The sequence below is a fragment of the Cherax quadricarinatus genome, chromosome 21, assembly GCF_038502225.1.
Source record: "Cherax quadricarinatus isolate ZL_2023a chromosome 21, ASM3850222v1, whole genome shotgun sequence".
NCBI classification, from domain to species: Eukaryota; Metazoa; Arthropoda; class Malacostraca; order Decapoda; family Parastacidae; genus Cherax; species Cherax quadricarinatus.
In genome coordinates, this window is record NC_091312.1 from 13,626,684 (window position 1) to 13,636,939 (window position 10,256).

The following is a 10,256-nucleotide window of genomic DNA, read 5'->3' on the forward strand; positions in this document are numbered from 1 at the left end:
TTAAGCTAATCATCGCTACTATGACTTAATTATCGCCACTTTGATATAATTATCACTACTTTGACCTAATTATCGCTACTTTGACCTAATTATCGTTATTTTGACCTGATTATCGCCACTATGGCCTAATTATCGCCACTTTGACCTAATTATCGCTAATTTGACATAATTATGCAAATCGTCTCTAGTGAAGCAATTACAGCAATATTCCGTTATTCTTTCACGGCTCCTGTCATGTTCTGCTTCCCTCCTGTTGCGAAGGAGAGAGAGAGAGAGAGAGAGACAGAAGGAAAGGAAAGGAGGGAAGGAAGAAGGGAGAGGAGGGAGGGAAAGAGGAAGGATGAACGGAGGGAGGAGTGAGAGACGGCACAATTTACACGATGTATTATGATCAAACTTTCACACACTGTATGACGTTCACACAGTGTGTAACGTTCTTCACACACTGTATGACGTTCACACAGTGTGTAACGTTCTTCACACACTGTATGACGTTCACACAGTGTGTAACGTTCTTCACACACTGTATGACGTTCACACAGTGTGTAACGTTCTTCACACACTGTATGACGTTCACACAGTGTGTAACGTTCTTCACACACTGTATGACGTTCACACAGTGTGTAACGTTCTTCACACACTGTATGACGTTCACACAGTGTGTAACGTTCTTCACACACTGTATGACGTTCACACAGTGTGTAACGTTCTTCACACACTGTATGACGTTCACACAGTGTGTAACGTTCTTCACACACTGTATGACGTTCACACAGTGTGTAACGTTCTTCACACACTGTATGACGTTCACACAGTGTGTAACGTTCTTCACACACTGTATGACGTTCACACAGTGTGTAACGTTCTTCACACACTGTATAACATTTACGTATTGTATAACCTTCACATAGTGTAAAAAGTTCACATAGTGAACAATGTATAAACAAAAGAATAGCATGGCAAAATGCATAACAATAGCAATACAATCACTTATAGGAAAAACGGAAACAATGACAATTTCAAATAATAATACTAATAATAATTAACAATAATAATAATAATAATTCTGACCATGGGGATGGGAGGGTGAGGTATTGTTTGTGAACTCTGAAGAGAAGGACTGGAAAGGTCTCTGAGTTGTCTTTCTACTCGGCATTTCTGCCTGGGAAACTAAAGCAAGGTTTGTCAGGTTAATATTGTGGTGATAGTGTTACTGCTGTCGTGGTGGTGTTGTCGTGGCTGATATTTAGTTGTTGTTGTCGTGGCTGCTGCTGGTGACGCTAGTGGATGCAATGTTGTGGTTGTAATGGTATCAACTTGAGTTTTGTAGTGGTAGTGATGGTGTTATATGTGCCGATGTACGTGCGGTTGTGTTATGGTGGTTATGGATTGACGCCCCTCGAGAAAGGGGACGAGGAGTGACCCTCGAGCAAGAGGTTAAGGATTGGTCAGTGAGGTTGTATTGAGGATCAAGTTACTGGGTACTCACCTTTGGGAGGATTGATGGCGATTCCTGAGCGGTAGAGGTTCTCCTCGGTGGCCCAGTCGTGGTTCCTAGTCCACGTCCGGGCCGAGAATAGCAGGAAGAGCACCACCAGCGCCACCTTCAGGAGCCGGCGAGCACGGGCGGTGCGCGCTCGCGCGTGCAGCAGGTGTGCCCCCCACGCCACCAACAGACACACGCCCATCGAAGGAATGTAGAGAATGCGCTCGGCCACCACGAAACCCACGTAGAAGAAGAGGTTAGTGGCCGGGAGGAACGGGAGGAGGATGAGGGCAAGGCCCATGATCGTCACGTCTCCTGATGTGGCCGTCTCGCTGCCGCCGGCGTCCTCGCCGAGACGCCTCCGCCGCAGAGCCAGCAGCGAGACCAGCGCCAGCAGGCCCAAGGAGGCGTAGAGAGCCAGGGAGGCCAGGTTCCTGGGGTCCGCCAGGGACGCCACCAGCGGGATGGCCTCCATGGACCAATCGAAGGACAACGTGTAGGGGCACAGCAGCAACCACGTGTTGAACGCCGGCAGAAAGAAGAACGTCAGCGCCCGCACCCCAGGAGACTCGCAGTCCGCCGCCGGGTTGTCGGCGGGAGCGAACTCCGGCGGCTGGGAACCCATAACGGCAAGGCGGCAGGAGAGAAGAACGATGAGGGCAGCCCCGAGGGCCAGAAGACCTTCCATCACCCCACGGTGCCGGCGCTGAGGAAGAAGGTGAAGGATAATGGTGAGATTTTCACATGTGCTAAAGACACACAGGGAAGTGTTGAAGACACACACACATACACACTCAAGTGTTAAAGACACGGGCACAGGCGAGGTAAAGACACGTTGCAAAACAAGATGTGTTTGGGACAAAGTTTCGCTCTGTGTTAGATTTTCGTGAAGTCACTGTTGACTGAATGTCATTTGGATTTGTTCAAGCCCACATTTTTTATCAATACCAGTTGAACTAATGTTTTGCTGGTATCGTTCCAGGTTACAGAACACGCTTTAATCGAGACTACATATCGCTCAGTGGAGAGCTTTACCAAGCCATAACTTGATAAAAAGCTCTAGACCCGGAGGTATGGCCGCGGTCGAGATACAGTCTCTGCTCACATGTCCGCGTTCATGAAGCTGTACACAAGAACAAGCATTTATTTACGATAGCATTCCGCTCTTCACAGAGCTTCATCAAGACATAACTCGACAAAGCTCTACACAGAGCCCAAAAGTTGTCCCCCCACAAAACCTTGTTTAGCCACTCTTATCTCTGTCTTCACATAGCTGGGGGAAGACAAACACGCCTTAATGCAAGACAAGGTGGAGACAGTCTTACCTGTCCAGCTCTGTCCAATAAGCATTTTTACCCCTCCGTGTACAGGAGTAAGACGAATGAAGGCGCCTCTCAAAGTACAGCCATTACTACACAATTGCCTCAAACAATAAGCCCCAAACACCTTACTAAAGCATCAGACTCTGAGTTAAGATGATTGGATCTCGCCAAATTGCTATCATCGCTCCTCTCGTATATCCATACCCGCAGCCACCGGTCCGGGTTAAGCCTACATAATAATCTCTCCAGGAACCGTGAAATTACTGGTTATTTCTGACTGGGGGATAGGGAGAGAGAGAGAGAGAGAGAGAGAGAGAGAGAGAGAGAGAGAGAGAGGATTAAGGGAAATTGAGGTGATTAAAAACTGATAGAGTAACGCATTCCTGTGGGGACGACACTGTTCTGGGGACGACACAGCGTTCTGGGTACGACGCGGTGTTCTGGGGGATGACACTTTGTCCTGGGGACGACACATTGTTCTGGGGACGACACAGTGTTCTGGGGACGACAGAGTGTTCTGTGGGCGAGACAGTTTTCTGGGGATGACTCAGTGTTCTGGGGACGACACAGTGTTCTGGGGACGACACAGTGTTTTGGGGCGACACAGTGTTCTGGGGACGACTCAGTGTTCTGGGTACGACACAGTGTTCTGGGGACGACTCAGTGTTCTGGAGACAACACAGTGTTCTGGGGACGACTCAGTGTTCTGGGGACGACACAGTGTTCTGGGGACGACACAGTGTTCTGAGGATGACACAGTGCTTTGGGGGTGACACAGTGTTCTGGGGACGACTCAGTGTTCTGGGGACGACACAGTTTTCTGGGGACGATTCAGTGTTCTGGGAACGACTCAGTGTTCTAGAGACGACACAGTGTTCTGGAGACGACACCGTGTTCTGGGGACAACAGTGTTCTGGGAACGACACAGTGTTCTGGGGACGACACAGTGTTCTGGGGACGACACAGTGTTCTGGGGACGACTTAGTGTTCTAGAGACGACACAGTGTTCTGGAGACGACACCGTGTTCTGGGGACAACAGTGTTCTGGGAACGACACAGTGTTCTGGGGACGACTCAGTGTTCTAGAGACGACACAGTGTTCTGGAGACGACACCGTGTTCTGGGGACAACAGTGTTCTGGGAACGACACAGTGTTCTGGGAACGACTCAGTGTTCTAGAGACGACACAGTGTTCTGGAGACGACACCGTGTTCTGGGGACAACAGTGTTCTGGGAACGACACAGTGTTCTGGGGACGACACAGTGTTCTGGGGACGACACAGTGTTCTGGGGACGACTTAGTGTTCTAGAGACGACACAGTGTTCTGGGGACGACACAGTGTTCTGGGGACGACTTAGTGTTCTAAAGACGACACAGTGTTCGGGGGACAACACAGTGTGCTGGGGAGGACATAGTGTTCTGGGGAGACACGGTGTACGGAGGACGACACAGTGTTCTAGGGACGAAACATTGTTCTGGGGAGACACGGTGTTCTGGGACCGACACAGTGTTCTCAAGGACGACGCAGTGTTCTGGGGACGACACAGTTGTAAAAGACGACACAGTGTTCTGGGGACGATTCAGTGTTCTGGGCACGACACAATGTTCTGGATACGACACCGTGTTCTGGGGCGACATAGTGTTCGAGGGATGACACAGTGTTCTCAGGGACGACACAGTGTTCTCTGGACGACGCAGTGTTCTGGGGACGACACAGTGTTTTGCATACAACACCATGTTCTAAGAACGACACAGTGCTTTGAGGGACGACACAGTGTTCTAGGGACGACACGGTGTACTGGAAACGATACAGTGTTCTGATGGACGACACAGTGTTCTCTGGACGACGCAGCGTTCTGGGAACGACACAATGTTCGGAGGAACGGCACACTGTCCTAGGGACGACGCATTGTTCTGAGGATGACGCAATGTTCTATAGATGACACAGTATTCTGGGTACGACACAGTGTTATAAGAGACGACACAATGTTCTAGGGACGACTCAGTGTTCTGGGGAAGACAGTCTTTTGGGGACGGCGCAATGCTCTGAAGAACGACTCAGTGCTCTGAGGAATGACTCAGTGTTCTTGGGACGACACAGTGTTATAAGGGACGACACAGTGCTCTGGGGACGACGCAGTGTTCTTGGGAGGACACACTGTCCTAGGGACGACACGGTGTTCTGGGAACAACGCAGTGTTTTTGGGAAGAAGCAGTGTTCTAGGGACGACACAGTGTTCTGGGGACGACAAAGTGCTCTAGGAACCACTCAGTGTTCTAGGTACGACAAAGTGTTCATGAGACGACGTTTTTAAGGACGAAGCAGTGCTGTGGGGACCACAAAGTGTTCTTGGGACGACACAGTGTTCTTGGGATGAGAAAGTTTTCTTGGGAAAACACAGTGTTCTGGGGACGACATAGTGTTCTGGGGACGACATAGTGTTCTGGGGACGACACAGTGTTCTTGGGCGACTTAGTGTTCTGGGGACGACACAGTGTTCTGGGGACGACACAGTGGTCTGGGGACGACACAGTGTTCTGGGGACGACACAGTGTTCTGGGGACGACACAGTGTTCTGGGGACGACACTATTCTAGGGACGACACAGTGTTCTGGGGACGACACAGTGTTCTGGGGACGACACAGTGGTCTGGGGACGACACAGTGGTCTGGGGACGACACAGTGCTCTGGGGACGACACAGTGTTCTGGGGACGACACAGTGCTCTGGGGACGACACAGTGTTCTGGGGACGACACAGTGGTCTGGGGACGACACAGTGTTCTGGGGACGACACAGTGTTCTGGGGACGACACAGTGCTCTGGGGACGACACAGTGTTCTGGGGACGACACAGTGTTCTGGGGACGACACAGTGGTCTGGGGACGACACAGTGTTCTGGGGACGACACAGTGGTATGGGGACGACACAGTGGTCTGGGGACGACACAGTGTTCTGGGGACGACACAGTGTTCTGGGGACGACACAGTGTTCTGGGGACGACACAGTGGTATGGGGACGACACAGTGGTCTGGGGACGACACAGTGGTCTGGGGACGACACAGTGGTCTGGGGACGACACAGTGTTCTGGGGACGACACAGTGGTCTGGGGACGACACAGTGTTCTGGGGACGACACAGTGGTCTGGGGACGACACAGTGGTCTGGGGACGACACAGTGTTCTGGGGACGACACAGTGGTCTGGGGACGACACAGTGGTCTGGGGACGACACAGTTCATTGAGAAGACTCCAAACTGTCGTTTTTCTTTGTAGAAGAGCTAAATCCGTAAGGATCACTCATCACCTGGACAGAGGGAAAGTAATCAGGTCTGATCCAAGGAAGAGGATGGCAGCTCCAGTTCCTTGGTTGAAGAGCCCTTCTCACCTGTTTTGAGGCGCCCTTAGCCAAGTTGCTTCGCTGATTTAAGGTCAATTAAACTCTAACACGGATTATATTGTATTTCAATGTAATCTATGTTAAAGATTATATTATATTTCAATGTAATCTATGTAAACAAAGATTACATTATACTTCAATTTAATCAATGTTAAGAAAGATCACATTATATTCCAATATAATCTGTGTTAACAAAGATTACATTATAATCCAATATAATCTGTTAACAAAGATTACATTATATTCCAATGTAATCTGCGTTAACAAAGATTACATTATATTCCAATGTAATCTGTATTGAAGATTACATTATATTCTAATGTAATCTACCATAATATGCTTTGTTTTTTTTAAGGTTTAATTCAGAAAAGATTTTCTGGAACTGCAGTAAGTGACTTCGACGCAAACGAATTCATTTTAAATGTTTGTGGACAGTGCAGGACATTGCTTAGAGGCGATTAACGTCTGTCTAGACCGGTCATTCATGGCAGGAAGTGGTGTGGGTTCGATACTCCTTCCCTTAACTGCAGCCACGGTAGCGCTCTCATTCCGTTCCCTGCACGTAGTGTGTGTGTGTGTATGTGTGTGTACTCACCTAGTTCTCACTTAGTTGAGGTTGCAGGGGTCGAGTCCTAGCTCCTGGCCCCGCCTCTTCACTGGTCGCTACTAGCTTTATCATACCTCTGCTTAAAGCTATGTATGGATTCTGCCTCCACTACATCGCTTCCCAAACTATTCCACTTCCTGACTACTCTGTGGCTGAAGAAATACTTCCTAATATCCCTGTGATTCATCTGTGTCTTCAACTTCCAACTGTGTCCCCTTGTTGCTGTGTCCCATCTCTGGAACATCCTGTCTTTCTCCACCTTGTCAATTCCTCTCAGTATTTTGTATGTTGTTATCATGTCCCCTATATCTCTGTGGAAATATAAACACATATGCAGTATAATGTGATCCTTTATTGACTACGTTTCGCCCACACAGTGAGCTTTTTCAAGTCACAAACAAATCTGTTTGTGACTTGAAAAAGCTCACTGTGTGGGCGAAACGTAGTCAGTAAAGGATCACATTATACTGCATATGTGTTTATATCTCCATTGTGTCGGTATTTTATACCATTTATTTCCATCCCCTATATCTCTCCTGTCCTCCAGTGTCGTCAGGTTGTTTTCCCTTAACCTCTCCTTGTAGGACTTACCTCTTAGCTCTGGGACTAGCCTTGTTGCAAACCTTTGCACTTTCTCTAGTTTCTTTACGTGCTTGGCTAGGTGTGGGTTCCAAACTGGTGCCGCATACTCCAATATGGGCCTAACGTACACGGTGTACAGGGTCCTGAATGATTCCTTATTAAGATGTCTGAATGTGGTTCTGAGGTTTGCTAGGCGCCCTTATGCTGCAGCAGTTATTTGGTTGATGTGCGCTTCAGGAGATGTGCCTGGTGTTATACTCACCCCAAGATCATTTTCTTTGAGTGAGGTTTGTAGTCTCTGGCCCCCTAGACTGTACTCCGTCTGCGGTCTTCTTTGCCCTTCCCCAATCTTCATGACTTAGCACTTGGTGGGGTTGAACTCCAGGAGCCAATTGCTGGACCAGGTCTGCAGCCTGTCCAGATCCCTTTGTAGTTCTGCCTGGTCTTCAATTGAATGAATTCTTCTCATCAACTTCACGTCATCTGCAAACAGGGACACTTCGGAGTCTATTCCTTCCGTCATGTCGTTCACAAATACCAGAAACAGCACTGGTCCTAGGAGTGACCCCTGTGGGACTCCGCTGGTCACAGGTGCCCACTCTGACACCTCGCCACGTACCATGACTCGCTGCTGTCTTCCTGACAAGTATTCCATGATCCATTGTAGTGCCTTCCCTGTTATCCGTGCTTGGTCCTCCAGTTTTTGCACTAATCTCTTGTGTGGAACTGTGTCAAACGCCTTCTTGCAGTCCAAGAAAATGCAATCCACCCACCCCTCTCTCTCTTGTCTTACTGCTGTCACCATGTCATAGAACTCCAGTAGGTTTGTGACGCAGGATTTCCCGTCCCTGAAACCATGTTGGCTGCTGTTGATGAGATCATTCCTTCCTAGGTGTTCCACCACTCTTCTCCTGATAATCTTCTCCATTACTTTGCATACTATACATGTCAGTGACACTGGTCTGTAGTTTAGTGCTTCATGTCTGTCTACTTTTTTAAAGATTGGGACTACATTTGCTGTCTTCCATGCCTGAGGCAATCTCCCTGTTTCGATAGATGTATTGAATATTGTTGTTAGGGGTTACACATAGCGCCTCTGTTCCCTCTCTCAGGACTCATGGAGAGATGTTATCTGGCCCCATTGCCTTTGAGGTATCTAGCTCACTCAGAAGCCTCTTCACTTCTTCCTCGGTTGTGTGTACTGTGTCCAGCACTTGGTGCTGTACCCCACCTCTCCGTCTTTCTGGAGCCCCTTCTGTCTCCTCTGTGAACACTTCTTTGAATCTCTTGTTGAGTTCCTCACATACTTCACGGTCATTTCTTGTGTGTGTGTGTGTGTGTGTATGTGTGTGTGTGTTTGTGTGTTTGTGTGTGTGTGTGTGTGTGTGTGTGTGTGTGTGTGTGTGTGTGTGTGTGTGTGTGTGTGTGTGTGTGTGTGTGTGTGTACTCACCTAGTTGTGGTTGCAGGGGTCGATTCACAGCTCCTGTGTGTGTGTGTGTGTGTGTGTGTGTGTGTGTGTGTGTGTGTGTGTGTGTGTGTGTGTGTGTGTGTGTGTGTGTGTGTGTGTGTGTGTGTTTATTTAAATTTGCTGAAGTTTGGTCTATTTAAGAGAGAGAGAGAGAGAGAGAGAGAGAGAGAGAGAGAGAGAGAGAGAGAGAGAGAGAGAGAGAGAGAGAGAGAGAGAGAGAAATAGAGAGAGTAGGAAGAGCAGTTTCATTCACTAGGATGCAGCAGTCACTGTTTACTGTCATTTGAAACCACGGTGGGCCGAGCCAGGGTGTGGTCCAGGGCTAGGGTGTGATCCGGGCCTGGGTGTGGTCCGGAACAGGATGTGGTCCAGGCCAGGGTATGGGCTGGGCTAGGGTGTGGGCCGGGCCAGGGTGTAGGGCGAGCCAGGGTGTAGGCCGAACCAGGTTGTAGGCCGATCCAGGGTGTAGGCCGAGCCAGGGTGTAGGCCGAGCCAGGGTGTAGGCCGAGCCAGGGTGTCATCAAAGAAACTAGAGGCATAGCCACAAGTAATTTATTATTGAGGCAGTTTTGGTTAGTGTGATGTATGAGGAGAGACAGAGAAGATGAAGGTACGAACACATGCAGCGCTGACTGGACGTACTCCAGGCATGAACGCATGCAGCGCTGACTGGACGTACTCCAGGCATGAACGCATGCAGCGCTGACTGGACGTACTCCAGGCATGAACGCATGCAGCGCTGACTGGACGTACTCCAGGCACGAACGCATGCAGCGCTGACTGGACGTACTCCAGGCATGAACGCACCAGGTAAACGTTGCAAGCACGGTTAGGATGGGTTAGATTAGATTAGATTAGATTAGTATAGGAACCGATTTCTGGAAATTCCTGAATGGATGAACGACAGCTGTAACACGAGGGAATGGAACGGCGCCACTCTACTCGCCGCTGAACGGCTGGACCAAAATTATTTATTGTTCATTGATCAGGAAGGTAATAACATCAGGAGGGAGTGAGGAAGAGCGAGATGTGCAGGAAGTGTGCGAGGCAGTAAAGGAGCTAGGATAAATGGAATTAAGATAGCAATGTCAAAGGCAGGTGCGGATGTTGTTCTGGAGAATTTGGTCTATTTGTTCAATATATGCAAGAGGGGGCAAGCGTACCTAGGACTTGGAGGGTAGCGTGCATAGTTTATTTAAGGAGAAATGAGAAAAAGAGAGTGAAATAACTGTAGAGAAATAAACCAGTTGGATATACCAGGTAAAGTGTATAGTAATGTTATTCTTGAAAAAATTGATAGAAAAGCAGAAAGTAGGATAGCAAAGGAACAAGGAACTTTTAGGAAGGGTTAGGAAAAGCGAAGACCAAGTGTTTACACTGAAGTATATAAG

General features: G+C 48.7%; 1 protein-coding gene across 3 annotated transcripts in view; it reads right to left on the reverse strand.

The window, feature by feature from the left end:
* Positions 1-10,256, reverse strand: part of LOC128689004 (protein O-mannosyl-transferase TMTC2-like) — a 384,274-nt gene that overhangs the window by 69,965 nt on the left and 304,053 nt on the right. For all 3 annotated transcript variants that reach the window (XM_070087231.1, XM_070087234.1, XM_070087233.1), the window contains exon 4: positions 1,490-2,192. In XM_070087231.1, the coding sequence (XP_069943332.1) occupies positions 1,490-2,192 (703 nt within the window). The remainder of the gene's footprint in view (positions 1-1,489; positions 2,193-10,256) is intronic.